At 42.5% G+C, this 20,025-nt stretch overlaps 2 protein-coding genes across 42 annotated transcripts in view; one reads left to right on the forward strand and one right to left on the reverse strand.

Moving 5' to 3' along the window:
• The window catches only part of SDC2 (syndecan 2), a 116,538-nt gene extending 101,772 nt beyond the window's left edge, over nucleotides 1–14,766 (reverse strand). The window contains exon 1 of the mRNA XM_050800555.1: nucleotides 14,074–14,766. Coding sequence (XP_050656512.1) covers nucleotides 14,074–14,133 — 60 coding nt within the window. The 5' untranslated portion in view covers nucleotides 14,134–14,766. The remainder of the gene's footprint in view (nucleotides 1–14,073) is intronic.
• The window catches only part of LOC126960839 (cytochrome b-c1 complex subunit 7), a 1,171,628-nt gene that overhangs the window by 898,491 nt on the left and 253,112 nt on the right, over nucleotides 1–20,025 (forward strand). The window contains exon 1 of one of the 41 annotated variants that reach the window (XM_050800565.1): nucleotides 13,970–13,973. The exons of the other annotated variants lie outside the window; for them this stretch is intronic. The gene's annotated coding sequence lies outside the window, so the exon portion shown is untranslated. Of the gene's footprint in view, nucleotides 1–13,969; nucleotides 13,974–20,025 lie in introns of those variants that run through there. 41 annotated transcript variants of the gene reach the window in all.

Consider the following 20,025-nt stretch of genomic DNA (forward strand, 5'->3'; position numbering starts at 1 on the left):
TGTATAGCAAAAGGCTGTAGTAATTTTTAATGTTACTGCCTTTTAATAAAATCCTTTTCTTAAAAATATCTCACAGACTTATTTTTCTGAAAAAGCTTGACTCAAATACATTTGTGTTATAATAATAAAATTTATAAAACTCACATTCTTTTTTTTGAGATGGAGTCTTGCTCTGTCACCCAGGCTGGAGTGCGGTGGCTCAATCTCGGCTCACTGCAAGCTCCAACTTCTGTGTTCAAGCAGTTCTCCTGCCTCAGCCTCCTAAGGAGCTGGGATTACAGGTATCTACCACCACACCCAGCTCCTTTTTTTTTTTTTTTTTTTTTTTTTTTTTTTTTTTTTTGATATGGAGTCTCACTCTGTCTCCCAGGCTGGAGTGCAGTGGCGCAATCTTGGCTCACTGCAAGCTCCGCCTCCCGGGTTCATACCATTCTCCTGCCTCAGCCTCCCAACTAGCTGGGACCACAGGCACCCACCACCACACCCGGCTATTTTTTTGTATTTTTAGTAGAGACAGGGTTTCACCATGTTAGCCAAGATGGTCTCGATCTCCTGACCTTGTGATCTGTCCACCTCGGCCACCCAAAGTGCTGGGATTACAGGTGTGAGCCACCGCACCTAGCCTATTTTTGTATTTTTAGTAGAGACAGGGTTTCACCATGTTGGCCAGGCTGGTCTTGAACTCCTGACCTCGTGATCCACCCACCTTGGCCTCCCAAAGTGCTGGGATTACAGGCATGAGCCACTGCACCTGGCCAGTATTCAAAAGGAAACTCTTGGGAGAAAAGAGGAGCCTACATCTAAGACTGGCAAAAAGAAATAGGTAAAAAAGCACTTCTACCTGGGCTGTAGGTGTATCACACTCTCTCCTGGAAGGCACTGACATATTTTTAGTATAAAAATCCAAGGAATGCTCTTTTTCTCTTAACTACAATAGCAGCCTTTTCCCCCCCAGAAAATGCAGTATTAATTCATTTAATTTTGCTTCTGGTCCCGATTCTTATCTCCAGGAAGCTTTTATCTCCTTTTCTATCTATAAGTCTCCACAATCTTCCTAAGACTTACAAATCAACTCTATTTCAGTCTCTGGGTCTTCCAAATCTCAGTGCTCTCAACTCTTCTCCTATAATTAGCCCGAAGTTTTACCAGCAGGTAAAGGAATTAGTTGGAGCACAGTTTAGATGGAAATTGAAAAAGTATCTAAACACCAAAGGATTCTGCACAAAACCACTAACCACATTGATGCTGAATGTATAACATAAAATGTATGTTCTGTGGTATTTCATTTATTTATTGAACGTGTGCCAGAAATAAGTGCATTAGGTGCTAATCATTAATGTGGGAAACAGAAAAGGAATGTTTTATAAGAAAATATACTACTAATAAAACAGCCTAGGCTAAATTTACAACTCTGCCGCTAATTAGCTATGTAATCTTGGATAAATCACTTAACCTATCTGGATGTGTTTCTTTTTAAAAGTCTATTCCAGCTCTAAAATCCATTGTTACAAAAATTAAAAAAGCAAAATCCAAAAGAATACAGTGAGAATTATCCCAATACTGCTATACTTCTTGGATTACTTAGCTAAGGCTATTCGATCTTTTTTTTTTTGAGACGGAGTCTCGCTTTATTGCCCAGGCTGGAGTGTGGTGGCGTGATCTCGGCTCACCACAATCTCTGCCTCCTGGGTTCACACCATACTTCCACCTCAGCCTCCCGAGTAGCTGGGACTACAGGCGCCCGCCACCATGCCCGGCTAATTTTTTGTATTTTTAGTAGAGACAGAATTTCACCATGTTAGCCAGGATGGTCTTGATCTCCTGACCTCATGATCTGCCCGCCTCGACCTCCCAAAGTGCTGGGATTATAGGCGTGAGGCACCGCGCCCAGCCAGCTATGGCTATTTGATCTTAACTGAACACCTAATATAAGGTCCACAGCCTGGGCCACATAGTGAGACCCCATGTGAACAACAACAACAAAAACTTAGCCAGAACTGGTGCCTGTAGTCCTAGCTACTCAGGAGGCTGAGGCAGTAAAATGCCTTGAGCCCAGGAGATCGAGCCTGCAGTGAGCCATAATCACACCACTGCACTGCGGCCTGGGCAACAGAGTGAGACTCCGTCTCTTATAAGCTTTCACCGGACACATATAATATATGTAATGTATATAATAATATGATGTGGATAATATGTAAGTATATATTATAAATATATATTTTTTACCTGATTACATATAATATATACAAAGACCCAGCTCTCACTCTGAAGCGCCCAAAGTTTATAGAATATGGAGAATCAGACTGGTTGAAACATAAGGTTACTTTGTCCCCTGATAGAACTATCAACAGATCATTCAGGTTCTAAACAATTTCTTACTCTCTCTACCTTTTGCGCATTTTACCATTTGGAAGTCTTTCTTTGAAGAGAAGATTGGGAAAAAGAGAAACATATGAAAATCAAGTGTCTCCAAGTCATCAACAGAATTCTCATTTTTCTCCAACGTACTGTGCCACTTCAAGGAAGGTTTTAGGAAGGTTTTGCTTTTCCAGGAGACCAGTGACTTATCTTCTACAAGGGGCTCTTCTTATTCTCCATTGTGGTTTTTTGGCAATTTTGATTGTATAAATGCCCAACCAGATTCAACGAAAACTGATGCATATTTTACATATAACACATATGTTAAGTATTGGCCCAACTCATTTTCAATTCTCTAGATAATCATAAGGTAGATAGTAGTTACTACAAGGTGGGTACCATGTCATAATTTCTTTTTAACTTGCAGGACCAACAAAGAGTTTTGTTCTTCATTGGCTTACAGTAATGTGTGTCCATTGTTAAACTGATTTATCAAGTACAAAACTTAATAACTAATCAGCATAATCACAAAATCTAATCAAATCTAATAATCAAATCAAAACACCACTCCTAATTAAGCGAGTTCAGAAGTGGGATATAAATGAAGTTAAGATTTTAATTCAATAGTAAATTTATATAAAACAGTGTTTAAAAATTAGGGTTCCAGGCTGGGTGCAGTGGTTCATGCCTGTAATCCCAGCACTTTGGGAGGCCAAGGCAGGCAGATCATGAGGTCAGGAGATGGAGACCATCCTGGCCAACATGGTGAAACCCTGTCTCTACTAAAAATACAAAAATTAGCCGGGCATGGTGGTGCGCGCCTCTGTAGTCCCAGCTACTCAGGAGGCTGAGGCAGGAGAATCGCTTGAACCTGGGAGGCGGAGGCTGCAGTGAGCTGAGATCACACCACTGCACTCCAGCCTGGGCAACAGAGAGAGACGCTGTCTCAAAAAACATAAAATAAAAATAATAAAAATAATTAGGGTTCCGATGCTGACCTTCTTTAAGTATTTTAATTATAATCACAAGTACTACCAAAGATTTTCCCGTCTTAACTAAATTTCCAACTTGTATGCAAGTTTTAGGTAAGTATTATTCAGGAAATATGTGTGATGGAGGAAATACAAAATATAATTAAGCATTGTAACTTTCCTGATTAAAAATAAACCAGTTCTAAATTTGTGAAAATATATGTCCCATATTGTCAAGTCAGGATGCAAGTGAGAAACACAAAACACATGCATATATATTCATACATAAACATGTAACGCAGAATCACAAAACTTAAAGATGGAAGAAAAGAGAAACCAACAGGTTTAAATCACCTACTATAGGTCAGGCTTTGTGTTAGAAGATTTTAGTCACTATTGAGGCTAATCTTCAAAATAAACAAAAAGCAAAATATTCTAATCCCAGTTTCACACTGAAGAAACAAGCTTGGAGATGATAAGAGACTTCTCATGGCTTTTAAGGCCACGTGGCTTTTAAGTGGTAATACCAGAAACTGAACCCCGATTTATCTGATTCTAAAACATTCAAAACCATCTCCTGCATTGTCTTAATTTGGTAGAGTATACAGTGAACCTGGCCAATGCTAGAACAACTCCATATGAATTAGAATCTATATATGTCACAGCCCATCCTTTACTGGTTGTCACACACCTGTCACTCATGCAACTAGAGACTGTTGCCTAACGACTTTGTAAACACAGGCCTTTTGGTTCCTAAACATGTCAAGTGAATTGAGTCCTAAGCACAGATGTACTAGCCAAATATAATATGCCTTCAGTTAACCAGAATTTGGGGACCTTTATATTAATACTTTCACACGTACTTTCATCTTTTTTTTTTTTTTTTTTTTTTTTTTTTTTTTTTTTTTTTTTTTTTTTTTGTTTTTTTTTTTTTGTTTTTTTTTTTTTTTTAGATGCTGCTTTTTCTGCATCTGTTGAGATGATCATATTGTTATCTGCCTTAAACTGTTAATACCTGCATTGCTTTTCTGATGCTGAAACTGTCCTTGGAAAAATCCCACTTAGGCTCATCATTATTCTTTTAATAAACTGCTCTATTCAATTTGATAATACTCTATTTAAAATTCTGACATCTAATATAAATCACACTGGCTATAGGTTTGTTTTTTCTGCTTTTCTTGTCTGGTTTTGACATAGAGTGATGATAACCTCCTAAAATGAGAAGGAACAGCCTTCTGTCATTCTCTGAGCTTTATAACATATCTTTCTCTGAAGGATCAGTAGAACTTACTTGAACAACAATCTAGCTCTGGTGCCATTTTTTAATTGAAATTTTTGTTGAGATAACTGTAGACGCAAACACAGTGTAAGAATAATAGAAAGCTCTCTTGTGCCCCTTCCTAGTTTCCCCCAATGGTAACGTTTATAAAACTACAGTAAACATCACAACAAGGATATTGATATTGATACGATCTACCAATCTTATTCTGATTTTCCTAGTTTTACTTGTATTCATGCTGTGTGTGTTTGTGTATGTGTATCTACACAGTTCTATGACATGTATGGATTTGTATATATACATTATCTTTATACACACACGCACACCTTTTAAAATATAACCAAGGTCTCACTGTACATAGTTTTATATCCAACTTTTTGTGTACTATAGTTGCTAAGTTATAAATACCCTTCAAATAAATCTTTAATGGCCACATGATATTCAGTGTCTAAATTAGAATCTTATTTAACAATTACTCTATTATTGTACACTCGGGTTGTTTCCTTTTTTTTTTTTAGCTATTATAAGTAAGGCTTTAACAAACACATTAAACACTATTTACCTGGTAATGATTTCCTTTGGACAGATTTGTGGAGGTAAAATTACTGGAAAAGATGAGTTTTCCACATCTTAACATGGATTTGTCCTGTCCCTATAAGGAACCTTTCGTCAGCCACAAATAATAAATGGCGTATTTTCTCACATCATCCACTTTTAGAGAAAAGCTGACTACAAACATATTCCCAATATCTCAGCATATAACTAGTCTACCCCAAGACAAGAAGAAAGCCCCAGTTATGAAAAAGTAGGCTCTACCATGCATATGCTGAGTGACTCTCTGGGCTAGAGCTTATCAGATGAACCAAGTAATGTGTGTGCCAAGCCCTTACTCTTCAGAGAAGCAGAAAGCCAAAAATTATAACTAGCATGTGACACGAAGCAAGGACATTCCCCTTATGCTAAAAAGTCCCTACATATTGTGTCTCACATAATCCTAAAAACTTATCTTAGGATATTCAATTTTACAGATGAGAAAACTGAGCCCAGAAAGGTTAAGAAACTTGCCCAAGGTTACATAGTAAGTGTATCCAAACCTAGGCAACACTACCATAGTCTGCTCATTTAGATTCTTGCTTGTGGACTGCACAGTACTCAGACCAGGCTCAAGTGCTCTAGAGAGGGACCAAATGGAAGGCACCAGTTAAAAGCCCCACTCTGGAAATGGAGATCCAGGCCAGAAACCATATGAGGAGCCTAAAACACTTTATGAGACTTATGGTTTAAAAAGCCCCCCAGTATATCAAGTCATGTTGTCTTCTATCTAGAATGAAAGTTATTTTTACCACTCAGCTGTTCTTTATGTTACACTGGCTTGTATCAGAAAACATATACAAAAAACAATACTAGTGATATGGTTTGGCTGTGTGCCCACCCAAATCTCACCTTGAACGGTAATAATCCCCATGTTTCAAGGGTGGGGCCAGGTGGAGATAACTGAGACACGGTTTCCCCTATACTTTTCTTGTGGTAGTTAAGTCTCACAAGATCTGGTGGTTTTATAAAGGGGAGTTCCCCTGCACAAGCTCTCTTGACTGCCACCATGTAAGACATGCCTTTGCTTCTCCTTTGCCTTCTGCCATGATTGTAAGGTCTCCCCAGCCATTTGGCAACTGTGTGAGTCCATTAAACATCTTTCCTTTATAAATACCTAGTCTCAGGTATGTCTTTACTAGCAGAGTGAGAACAGACTAATACAAATAGATCAAGAATACTCAGGACAATGTATACACTCCTAATAAACAATGAATACTCAGTTCAAGGTAACAGGTTACTATGAGCTATTAGAAATTACTTGCCTTTCTGTAAGAGAAATAAATTCCATGTTTCAATAATAAAATTAGAAGCATTTGACAGGGGATTAATAATTACTTATTAAGTTAATCTTAACATTTCTCCTACCACACCCTAAAATGCAGAAAAAGTAAATACTAAAGACAGATAATTCTTCTAATTCAACTCCATCATTTTAGAGATGGGAAAACTGAGGTCCCATATGGATTAAGATAGTTAATTACATGTGTATAAAACCTGCTTTTGCCTCGACTTAAAATATTGTATAGTCTACTGTATTATATTTAACAACAAATCACACATAAATACATACTTAACTTGGCTGGGTGCAGTGGCTCACGTCTGCAATCCCAGCACTTTGGGAGGCTGAGGTAAGCAGATCAGTTGAGGTTAGGAGTTTGAGATCAGCCTGGCCAACATGGTGAAACCCTGTCTCTACTAAAAATACAAAAAAAAAAAAAAATAGCCAGGCGTGGTGGTGTGCGCTGTAATCCCAGCTGCTCGGGAGGCTGAGACAGGAGAATCACTTGAACGGTGGGAGGAGGTTGCAGTGAGCCTCATTTATGCCACTGCACTCCAGCCTGGGTGACAGAGTAAGACTCTGTCTCAAACAAACAAACAAAAAAAAACATATTTAACTTTTCCCTTAAAAAAATAATTTTCCTTTAACAATTGTGTATCTTGTCCCATGTGTCATTCTTACCATGAGACTACATTATATTAATTGCACATACTCCTTAAATATTACGGTTACTTGTATTGAATATACCTGTGTAATCATAAAAAAAAAAAAAAAACCAAAATGCTTTGTAGAGAGCATATTTACTGAGTCTTTGTGACATTTTTCACAAAATAGATTGAATGGTGCAGAAAAAAAACTATGAAAACGTCTTTAATAACATTTTTCCACTTTTCTGAAACTATGCATTGACTATCACACCACAAGCTGCATACTCGTTGGCTTCATTCTGCTGATGTAAAATGCAAATGGAAAATCTCCAAAGATTTCAAGGCTTCTCCCTTCTCCCACTCCTACCAATTCTTTGAGATACTCGAGAAAAACAGACATTCACAATTCTATTTCAACAGTGTCCTCTCCTATTCAGAGGCATTCACCCCTCCCTCTATCCCTGTTGCTAAAGCTAATGCTGCCCTAGAAACAGACTTATCACAATGCAATCGAGATTTTTAATAGTAAGACCTAAAGCCCAAGTGGCTAAAAGAAGAAATTTCATGCATTTCCACTCTTTTTTTTTTTTTTTTTTTTTTTTGAGATGGAGTCTCACTCTGTCACCCAGGCTGGAGTGCAATGGCATGATCTCGGCTCACTGCATCCTCCGTCTCCTGTGTTCAAGCAATTCTCCTGCCTCAGCCTCCCAAGTAGCTGGGATTACAGGTGCCCACCACCACGCCCGACTAATTTTTATATTTTTAGTAGAGATGGGGTTTCATCATGTTGGCCAGGCTGGTCTCGAACTCCTGACCTCAGGTGATCGGCCCACCTCAGCCTCCCAAAGTGCTGGGATTACAGGCATGAGACACCTCGCCAGGCTACATTTCCACTCTTAAAAAATAAAAATACTCCCTTTTTCTGCCCCCAGATCCCCAAAATATACTCACTACCCCTGCCACCGCATTCTAAATGACCAACAGCATACCAACACATGATACAGATTAAATTTTAACTCTCTCCTTCCCATGTGCTGGAATCTCAGCACAGCCACAGGAAAGAGGAGGAGGTGTGATTGTGCACAGCTGATGTGTCAGGACGTTACATCAATGTCTTCTTCATTCTTGACACCAACCCTGCAATGTTGATGACATTGAGTGCAGAGGCATCAAAACTGGACAACCAGCCCAGGTCCACTGGGGGCTGGTGTATTCAGTTGACGCCTGAACCATAATGCCTTCAGTGGTCAGCATGAAACTTCTGCAGGAGTGCCAACCAACCCCAAGATGCCCTGGCCCATGGGTACCTGCACTTCAACGTGCAGCATCAACAGGTGTTTACCCAGCTCCTGACCTGAGCTCAGCACCGCACAGGCGTAGGAGGTTTGGAAACATGGTTTCTTCCCATAGCACTGATCTTGATGGGAAAGAAAATTCACCTCTTTAGAATGTCAGAGAGGTAAGAACATCTGACATGGCTCCCTCATTTCATTCATTTCATTGCCAAAAAAAAAAAAGAGGCCAAGACAGGAAGAAAAAAAATTTTCCTATCTTCTGTGCCTCAAGCACCATTCATATGCTCCGTTCATTTCATCTTCACAACAGTCAAGTTATAAAGGCATTCTTAGGTCCAATTTACACACACACACACACACACACTTTTTTAAGTGACTCAGAGCTTTAATATACTGTCCAAGTTCTGACACATTAAGTGGCAAGGTACCAGCATCTGAACCCATACTTGTCCACCTCCCAAGCCCAAGCCCTTTGCAGACTAAGCCCAGCTACTGCTGAAAACCCTAGTAGTAACACAGAATAGCACATAATTAAGGGGTGATGCTGTCATCTAGACCAGCAATTTCCAAATTAGTCTGATTCATTAGAATCATCTCAGTTGCTTTATAAAAAATACAGATTCCCCCAGACTCCCACCCCCATTCAGGCTTCTGATTGTGTAAGTCTGAGAGAAGGCCTGAAATCTGCATTTTCACGTACTTCCAATGATTCTGATCATCAGTATGCCTTGCTACTTACAGAAGGATTAAAAGCAACAGGGCTGGATCAGCCATGAAAAGGTATTTGGAGCTTGCACTGAATCAGTAGCACTTAAAAGGAGAAACACTGAAAAGGTAGCAATGTCCAGGGAGCGTTCATGATAGTGATACCAATGGGCCAGGGCTGAGAGACGTGATGGAAAGCGATCAAGGGGGTAACTAGAAAGGAAAGCTATTATGGAGCCGCTTATAAATCCAGCAGAGGCATACAGACTATATGCCATGATAACAAGGACAGAGGTGTCTAGACCATGGGCAACATGATCAAAGTGGTGGAGGACAAACCAAACTGCATGCAAGTGTCTGGGCCAGGACTGGCAACTACAAGGCTACTGACATAGAAGCACAAGCTGGCAAGCCCCCAAGGAAGAAAAAAAGAAGGGAAAGCTCTTCATTTGAAAGAAATTTTCTCCCCCATCAAAATTAGTGCTGCAGGAAGAGACCAATGGCCAAGCATGGTGGCTCACGCCTGTAATCCCAGCACTTTGGGTGGCCGAGGCGGGTGGATCAGCTGAGGTCAGGAGTTGGAGACCAGCCTGACCAATTAAAACCCCATCTCTACTAAAAATACAAAAATTAGCCAGGTGCGGTGGCACGTGCTGGTAGTGCTACTCGGGAGGCTGAGACAGGAGACCTGCTTGAACCTGGGAGGTGGCAGTTGCAGTGAGCCAAGATCATGCTATTGCACTCCAGCCTGGGTGACAGAGCGAGACTCCATCTCAAGAGGAAAAAAAAAAAAAAAAAAGATTAGCGCTGCGGGAAGAGACCACGTTTCCAAACCCCTGACCCCCTTTGCAGTGCTGAGCTCGGGTCTGGAGCTGGGTAAACAACTGTTGACGCTGCATATTTAAGTGCAGGTTCCCATGGTCCAGGGCATTCTGGGGTCGGTTGGATCTCCTGCTGAAGTTTCATGCTGGCCACTGAAGGCATGAAAAAATGAACGGAAAGATCACTAGAACGCAAGCTCCAAGAAGGCAAGGGGATATTTGTCTGGTTTGCTCACTGCTTTACCTCAAGCTCCTAGTAGGAACGAAATAAATATTTGCAGAATGAATGCACAGCTGGACTTACAGGCAGACTGGACAAGGAAACCAACAAAGATGAATGAGTCCAGGGTTTCTTCAAGATTTAAATCCAAATGACTAGGATGAAAATGATAGCACTGGCACAGTTGACTAAAAAAGTTAAATAAGAGTACATCGGTTTTACCAAAGATTCTTCTTCATTACTTCTGGCTTTTCTCTAAGACTTTATTTTGGCCTCTAGTCCTTGAAAAGAATTCAGTGGTTTTGAGATTCTGCAATGCACCCTTGGGCCTTGGGAAGAAGAAAAGGATGGGCAAAATCTTCTAGTTTGATTTTTGGCAATGGAAGAAGGGCAATCTAGTGAGAATCTAAACTCGGATGGCATTCCTCACAGGACAACTGGATCCCCACCAGCAGGTATGCCAACAGCACAGTGGCTTGACTGGACTCGCTCTAAACCTTAATGACAGGGCTGGTGGGGCTCTGTGTGACTGGGTCAGCTTCAGGGGCCTTGCCAACCAGTGGAGACTCCAAGCCACCTCTAGCTGGCCAGTCAGGTCTCCGGGGGCTTTTGGAGACTTGAAAACTAGTTCCACCCAGGGAAAAAACTAGTTTACCTTTTGAAATCCTTTCCAAACTAATGACTATCCAAGGCGCCATTTAAGTCATCATATTACACAGTCTCTGGTAGGCTACCCGTCGAAGGGTGGTTACCATCAAAACTAGACATATCAGGTCCTAGAGGCAGGAGCTGAAGGGCATGCCCAAATTGCTTCTCAGACATCCGTTTTCTACAAGCCTGATCTTTTAAGATCTTTCCTTCTTAAATGACATCCTCCTTCTGCTAACACCCAACTAAGAAAGAGCCCTCGTTTTTATAAAATTTCCTACCAAAAGCAATTTGTTTCACTCATAAAACAGCCAAACTATATTTTCTAAAGAACTGCAAACAGTTACATGATTTCGATTTTAGTTACCCTTCTAATGTAAACTTTCCAGAGCCTGCCTTTCATAATACACCAGGAGATAATGCATGAGTCCAAATGACTTGACAGTTTCTTTTAATTTACAGACATCTAAGAATGTTTATAAAATTCCTCCAGTTCAAAACATTTCCTTTTCTTAAACATATTTCCAGTTCAAATTATGTGTTTATAGCAGTCTGCAATATATTATTTCTAAAGATAAACAGTCATGTACAAAATGGACAGAAAACCAGCAGCATATCACTACTGCCACACTCAGTCAGATTTTCCCCTTGCCTGGTGTTCCACAGTGAAAGTCCTAACCTGCCAGTGGAAAGTATGAATGGATCACTAGGAACAGGATTTCCCAGCTGTCTCCAGGATCCATAAAGGAACAGCTACCAGTTCCTTTTCATAGGCAGTTTTGAGCCTTAGTTCCTGAGAACCTCTTTTTTCCCCCCAGAGCTAAGTATAAAACTCAATAATTCACTAACTGTAGGCAGTTTTCCTTTCTTCCTTTTAAAGGGAGGCTTTAAACCCAAATCACTACTTCTAAATCCCAGGAAACAGTTGCAGTTTTCAAAATAAAATGCAAAGTGCTGGAAATAATATTCTGTAATTGCTAAATTTTTTTAAATTCAGTCTTTTGACTTCATTTATATCTTTGTTGCTATACATGAAACAAACAGAGACCGAAAAGTAATTTAAATGGACTGTTAGCCATTCTGGGCCTTGAAATGGCTTCTATTTAGAAAGACTGACTCACTGCCTAACAAAGATTCTCTGCTAGTCTCCAAGTTGACATTTTATAAATATCTAATCACCCTTTTTGGATGATTTTCCAATTACTGAAAACAGTGTCTATCACAATGAAGCAGTTCACTCGGAAAGCATCCAGTTCTGGTTCTAACTGAGAAATATTAGAACCCCAAACACACACAGTTCAGGGGAAAGCTGTCACCGGGGAGAACCGATATATAGTTCGGCCAAAAAACTTCCTTAAGGAGCACTGCTAGATTTACGCAAAAACCCAGAGTAGCAGAAGACAGAAACATTCTTTCTCCAGAATCCCAAAACAGTAAGATTTCCTAGCAAATCCCTGAATAAGACTCAGCAAAAAAAAGGTCCTCCTTAACCATGTGCATTTTTTTTAGGAAGGCTCTTGAAATTTATTACATGAAGTCCCTTTGCCCTGTTTTGCAACAACATGAGCAACAACGTTTATCTGAAATAAACAAGAGAACTGCTGCCTTTTGGTGTACAAAGAGCCAAAGTTCACCATAACTGGTTGGAAGATACCTAATACCAATGGATTTAACCATCATCTGCCAAAGGGAAACACTGATAAGGCTCGGAGTTCTATTTTACAACCTGAGCACCCAAAATACTCATGTAATCTGTACAGTTTCCAATTCTACATGCTCTCCAACCACAAAGAATGTATGGGGATCTGCTAGCACACACACAGGCTCCCACACTGATTAAAAATGTCCATCTGCTGCTCGATGCCAAAGAGGTTTCCCAGTCCTAAATTAGCCTCAGCACAAAAAAAGGGGAGGGGGGAGACTCAAACTTGTAAAATCACCTAAAAGACCTTAAGATGATATAAATTGTCTTTGAAGAGACAATTCAGTTAATTAGAAATTGACACGTTATTAAACGGCAAAGGGGCGAGGACGTGGGGAACCAGAAGGGCCAGAAACAGCGGCACTCCTGAGACCCCAGAGAGCACTGAGGCTGCAGACGAAATCTGGGGTGCTCAAGCTTCCACCTGGCCCGACAGAGCAGCTCCTGGCGCCCAGGTAGAGGCAACCGAGGACTAGAGGAGGCCAAGGAGGCAGTTCCCTTTAGAGGGCGCTCATTGGGCGACGTGGGAAAACAAGCTCCAGCCCCCGAAGCGCGACCAAAAGGAGAAATCAAGTTCCCACTGCCAGAGCGGGGGAGGGAAGCTGGGTGCCCGCAGGCGCCCCGCCGGAGACGAGACTCCTCCCGGCCCCAGAAGCGCCCCGCCAGGGCCAGAAAGGGCTAGCGTGGCGGAAGGGAAGCCTCTGTCCCCGAGCGGCCAGGCGACCCGAAGCCAAGAGCCGTGTCACACGTACCCCGCCTCGCCCTGCTTGCCGCACTCCCATGCAACACCTATGAAAATGTCCTCCTGCCCCTGACGCCCCGCGGTCTAACCTCCGCCCCTCAACGAGGAGGGGGTCGCTGCAGGACTGGGAATCCAGTGGCCGGCGTCCCAGCATTTTCGGACGCGTTCCGTGCATCCTCCAGTGTCCCCATGCGGGACCGCGGACTGCGATTCCACGTAGTGTGGGTTACCTCGCCCTAGCCGCAGGGAGCATCAAACAAAAGAACTTTTGCAAACTTTTATCTCTGGACACTCGCGGGTCTCTTAAATCTGGCCCCCATCTCCCCAGAACTTGCACGCAGTCAAGCAGGAAAGCTGGCGTGGAGGGATGGTGTACGGAGGAAGGGACCCCAAAGTTTCCAGGTCATCCCTGGTCTCGACGAGCGCGCGAAGCAGAGCCGTTCCCTCGCGGGCCCGACCCAGGCTCCCCCCTCCTGCCACCCTTTCCCCTCCGTCCTTCCCGGACCACGCAGCAAGACCAGCCGAGGGCGAAGAAGTTGGGAGTGACTTCGGGGGCCTCTGCGGTTAGAACAAACTGCAATTCTCGTGCCCCCATTCCCGCGGACCGTGGGGCAACGCCAGCGAGCAGCGCTTTTCTGCGGAAGGGAAGAGGGGGAAAGGGTGACCCGGCGAGCGCATTTGTCCCAGCGTTATCTCCGGTGTACAGTGGGGGCTGGGGGTTCCCCAGGTGGCGCTCCCCTATTCCCCGCAGGCTCCTCTTGTAGGTTCGAACACCCTAAACGGCGCGCGCGTGCCCCGCCTGGCCCACTCACCGACTCCGCCGACACGCAGGCCACCAAGCCCAAGGTGAGCAGGATCCACGCGCGCCGCATATTCCCCAGGGACCGGCTGCTCGCAGCAGCCGCTTGCAACCAGGGCGAAACGAAGCCTCCTGCCCAGCGCTCGGCGCAGCCCGCGCACAGGAATCGGCAGCAGAGTAGCCGCAGCGACTGCGGCTCGGGCTCGGGGACCGGGGGCGCTCGCTTCCTCCTCCTGCGCCTGCTCCCGCCGCCCGCAGCTGCGCCCCGGGAACGCGGCGCCCTCTCACTTGTTGGTTTCTGCACTCCCGACACGGAGTTGGTGCTCCGGCAGGCTGCTCTCTGAAGCTCTACTTGCTCTGCTGTGGTTTTGCTCCTCCGCGGACTCCTTTCCCGTGCCGAGGTTCAGTTTCTGGTTTTAAGGAATAAATTCGCTGGCTTGAAAGGGAGCTGCGGCATAAGTTTGGGGGCAGAGCGACGGGGGCGCGCGATCCGCGCGGCTGGAGCTCCGGGAGTATCTGGAGAGCAGCGCGTCCGAGCGGGGCCACTGGCTCCGCGGCTGCGCCCCTCCTCCTCCCGCGCCGCGCCTCCCTCCCCGGGTCCTCCTCCTTCTCCTCTTCTTTTCCTCCGGCTCCGTCCCTCCCTCCCTCCCTCCCTCCCGAGCCTGCTTCTCCGGGCTCCCCTGGGCTATTGGGGAGAGGAGGCGGCAGTGTGACTCCCAGATAAACCCGGGAGAAATTCCTACAGGATTACACGCCGATTGGCAGCTCCGAGGACCAGTGGGCGCCGCAGCTCCGCGCTGTGGCTGCGCCGGGTCTGCTCATCGGCAAACCAGGGCTCCTGCGTTTTCTCGCTCCCTTTCTTCCCTTCTCTCCCCACTTTTCCTCTCTCCTTCTCTATGCTCTTTTCTTCCCTGTTTTCTTTTCTCGTTCTCTTCTTCACTTTCCCTTTTCTAGAGAACAATTAGTGAAGAAACGAGAGACATATGTAGCTTTTCTGCCTTGAGAATTCGACCAGTAGAAAGAAACTGCCTTGTGAGTTGAGAGGGAAAAAAAAAAGTGTAAGATGCCTTCAAGCAATGTGAAGTTTTCATAAATCGCCAGTTCGTGAAAATTGCATTTTAAAAGAGAAGATAATAAATGTAATAAATATGTAGTGAGAGTATTCCCCACTCTCCCAAATCCTCCCGCACCCCCCAAAAAAAGGGACATGGAAGAAGGATCCTGTAAACCCAAAGTGCAACAGTTTGAAAGCTCTTAACTTCATTAAGGGCTTAAATACCATTTCTGCCTCACACACAGTTTATGCCCCTAAGGCTTTTTATAGGCTCCATTTCAGCAGAGAGATGTTAACGTTTGGAAGCTACAAATAGGGTAATTTGATAAGAAGTTGGATAGAGACCCTGAATAATAACAGATTTCAGATAACTTCAAAGAAAAGAGGGATAAAGTAATTCCTAGTTTGAAAAAAATAATGAACATGTATTTCCTAAATGGAAGTAACTGACATGAAATATTTTGTTACAAGGTTATTTTTTCCTTTCAATTCAATGTCTGTGGCATATTATAGAACATGGCAAATGCGTATTCCCTTCCAGTTTCTTTTCTTTTTCTTACTGTCACAAATTTTACACACAATCCCTTCCAGTTTGTACCATCATTTTTCTCCGACTTACGGAGTAAATGAATTATGAAGCCATTCTGCTCCTAGCATGCCCACTACAGGAAACCAGAGACTTTTCTGTCTGTTCACCACTGTATTCTCATTCCTGGTACATAAAGACACATGATAAATATTATCTTGAATAAATTTTGCTCTAAAGCTCAATTTGTACAGTATAAGAGTTGTGAGCCTTTAAAATACACAGATGTAGATATATAGATATAAGGCCATGATAATTTTTCAACTCAGTATTAGAAAAAAATACAGTCATACCCTAAGTGAGAATTATAATGTCTTAGTAACCTATTACTGTAATAAATCTCAAAGAAAGAAATTTAACTGGAGAATTACAACTCAAACTTGGAGACACTTAGTCCTTTGGTTTTGTGTGCCAACTACCAAACTACAAACGCTCATGAGCAAATCTAAGGCATTGGCAACCAAAAAGGTAATATGGAGAAATAGAAGAGTAGGCAAAGGAGAAAGAAGAAAAAGAGCAAGAGGCCAGAAGTTGTAACATCAGATGATGCTTCTGATTCCACACTGTAGCTGGCACCTGTGCCAATGTGGGCTCCACCTAGCTTGTGAAAGAATGAACCACGGCCTTTTTTTTTTTTTTTTTTTTTTTTTTTTTTTTTTTTTTTTTTTTTGACAGGGTCTCACTTTTGCCCAGGCTGGAGTGCAGGGGTGATCACAGCTCACTGTAACCTCGACCTCCCAGGCTCAAGCAATCCTCCCACCTCAGCCTACCAAGTAGCTGGGACTACAGGCACAGGCCACCACACCAGCTAATTTTTGTGTTCTTTTATAGAGACAGGGTTTTCCATTGTTGCCCAGGCTGGTCTCAAACTCTTGGGCTCAAATGATCTGCCTGCCTTAGCCTCCCAAAGTGCTGGGATTACAGACATGAGCCACCAGCCTAGTGCCCTTATTTTTAAGATGGAGTCTTTGTGAGTTGAAGAGTTTCGCGAGATGGGGAGACTTCTAAAAGAAGGCTCCAAAGGAAAATGAGCAATGCAAAATACATGCAAAGAGCCATAAAATATCAGCTCTGTCCGCATGAGAGACTTAGTCTACTCGCCAGCCTTCAGGCAAGGCCACACCTCTACTGTCCCCAACAGTTAAGTATCCATCAAATAAATTGGAATTCCAGTAAAACAGGAAATGCACCCCACTGGTTTGCTGGTTCTCACAGTTACTGCTGTTTACTGGGGCACCCATGTAACAAGAAGCATGGTGATTCAGCTTGGGCAGTGATAAAAAATGAATTTAAGTGAATACACGTGTTGAAGGGATGTATCTGTCTGCTGCCCTGAAGGCACACCCCAAGGCTCTTGGTGTTTATGAGATGCTCAGTGACTTGTTTCTTTAAAGATGATAAATACTCCATTGAGAGTATATATAATAAGGGAATTGGTACCATTTTGAGAGTGACACAATATTAAGTAGATGAAAACAAATATTCAAGATCTTGTGTTCAGATTTATTAACAGCTGTGGCAAGAAGGATAATCTGACAGTATAAAAAGCACTTACATAAGAGCTGACTACAAAGAGGTAACCCATGCTGAGTGGGGATGGGGACAGAGGTCAGGGGAGGTCCACGGGTATTAGTCAGGATTTGTCTAAATTTGCAAACGACGTAGGCCTGTTTGTGTGTTTTGCTAATTAGAAATGTTTAAAAAAACTGATGGACACTAAAATTTGGCAGAATTTTGTGGAGTGTATCTAATTCACTAAGTATAGCTCGTGACTAGAACCAAGGTTCTTTGCTAATATATTTCAAGTCCTCAGGTTTGAGGGCTGTACTTTGAGGGGCACAGCTTAACCAATCACTTCCCAAATAGCTTCATTGATTGCTAAAAGAATAATTACCACACTTCAAGAATCTCAGGAGAAAATATTAAAAATAAACAACATAGAGATTAAGATGCAAGCATGTAAAAAAAAAAATGGAAAATAAAGAGTGCCAGACAAGTGAAAAAATAGAAACGAAAGCTACTAAAGACAGTTTTTAACCTAAACTGACACATTGGACTCTGTCACTATGGTATCAGATGATACCACATTACAACCATGGATGAACAGGTGTTCTGTCCTGAGGTGAGTTGTCAGAGTAGGGGATAGCAGGGAAAAAAAGATGCCATTTTGTTGTTCTCGGTTGTTCTTCCACTTAGCACCCCCTGGACTGTTACCAGGAGTCCAGGCTAGAAATCAATTTGGTAGGATCAGCTCTTATGAAATTCACTTGAAAGATGATAGAAGCTGAGAGGAAGAGGAAATCCGGCCAGCCAACCATTAAATGAGCCATCGCTAATACTGGCAAGTGAGCTGAAGCCATGACCCAAATCTACAGGCAATCTAAAAAAATCTATTTTCAGGCCCAGCGCGGTGGCTCACACCTGTAATCCTAGCACTTTGGGAGGCCGAGGCAGGTAGATTGCCTGAGCTCAGGAGTTGGAGACCAGCCTGGGCAACATGGTGAAACCCCGTCTCTACTAACAACAACAACAACAAACAAACAAACAAAAAATTAGCCAAGTGTGGTGGTGGGCACCTGTAGTTGCAGCTACTCGGGAGGCTGAGGCAGGAGAATCGCTTGAACCCAGGAGGTAGAAGTTGCAGTGAGCTGAGATCACGCCACCGCACACCAGCCTGAGCAACAGAGCAAGACTCTGTCTCCCCTCCACCCAAAAAAAAATATATATATACACACACACACATATATACACACACACACACATATATATACACACACACACACATATATATACACACACACACACACACACACACACACATATATATATATATTTTCAGCCTCAAACTTTCCACTGTTCTCTTTATTCACCTCCATCAACCCCTTTCCAGGAAAGTTGGCTGATTTGAGTTTTATAAAATGATATGGTGCTAATGTTGAACAAAATTGTTACAGTTTTGAATAGTAGGACACAGGAAAATCAAGGAAGTGCATAATACATTAAATAAGACAAGAGATAAAACACTTGTGTCCGTTTTTCTTTCTTTCTTTTTTTTTTTTTTTCGAGATGGGGTCTCACTGTATTGTCCAGGCTGGCATCAAACTCCTGGACTCAAGTGATCCTCCCCCTTGGCCTCCCAAGGTTCTGAGATTACAGGTGTCAGCCATCACACTTGGTCCTTCATGTCAGTTTTTCTAACAGTGTGGTATGATTCTTTAAAGGCTGGCAAAACTTGACATTCAGTCAACAAATATGTAGGGATCACCTGCTGCAACTCAGGTACTCACTGGGTAGGCATGTGAATTTTCTTGAACCTTGTTAGAGTTAACACATTTTTAAACTAAGAGTTGTTCTCAAGTCATGAATCTGTGACTAAAGTACATGATGAATTTCATTCTAAAATCAGATATAGTTTAAAGAAAACATGATTTAGGGACTAAAATACATATCCAAAGAGCCATATTTGAGTTTTATAGATTTGGATGTGTGAATCTAGGAAGGTACCACAGAGGTATGTTCGAGTTATTTTGCATTGCATTTGTACATATCCAGTTGAACAGGAAAGTCTAACCTTGATTAATTTTATGTAAAATGGTACTTTTTTAAATTGACAAATAAAAATTGTATATATTTATGGTGTACAGCATGCTGTTTAAAAATATGTAGCCAGGTGCAGCAGTGGCACACACCTGTAGTCCCAGTTACTTGGATGGCTGAGGTAAGAGGGTCACTTGAGCCTAGGAGTTCAAGGTTACAGTGAGCTATGATCGAACCACTGCACTCCAGCCAGGGTGACAGAGCAAGACCCTGTCTATTAAATAATTGATTAAGAATGTATACATTAGAGAATGATTAAATCAATCCAATTAACATATGCATTGCCTCACAAACTAATTTTTTGTGGTAAGAGCACTTAAAATCTCTTTTCTCGGCAGTTTTCAAGGATACAATATATAGTCGCTATGACATACAACAGATCTCTTGAACTTACCATGAATTCAACTTTTTAATATTCCACGTAAGTGGAATCATGTGGTATTTTCCATTCTATACCTGGCTTAACATGATGTCCTCCAGGTTCACCTATGTCATCACAAATGACAGGATTTTTTTTTTTTTTTGAGACAGGGTCTGGCTATGTTGCCTAGGCTGAACTCCAACTTCTGGGCTCAAGCAATCCTTCCATGTAGCTGGAAGAGTCCCACTCCCTTCTTTTATAAGGCTAAACGGTATTCCATTGTGTAGATGCACCACACATTTTCTTCACCTGTTGGTGGACAGTCCTACCTTTTTTTTTTTTTCTTTTTCTTTTTAGAAAGGGGGTC

Source organism: Macaca thibetana, chromosome 8 (genome assembly GCF_024542745.1).
Source record: "Macaca thibetana thibetana isolate TM-01 chromosome 8, ASM2454274v1, whole genome shotgun sequence".
NCBI lineage: Eukaryota > Metazoa > Chordata > Mammalia > Primates > Cercopithecidae > Macaca > Macaca thibetana.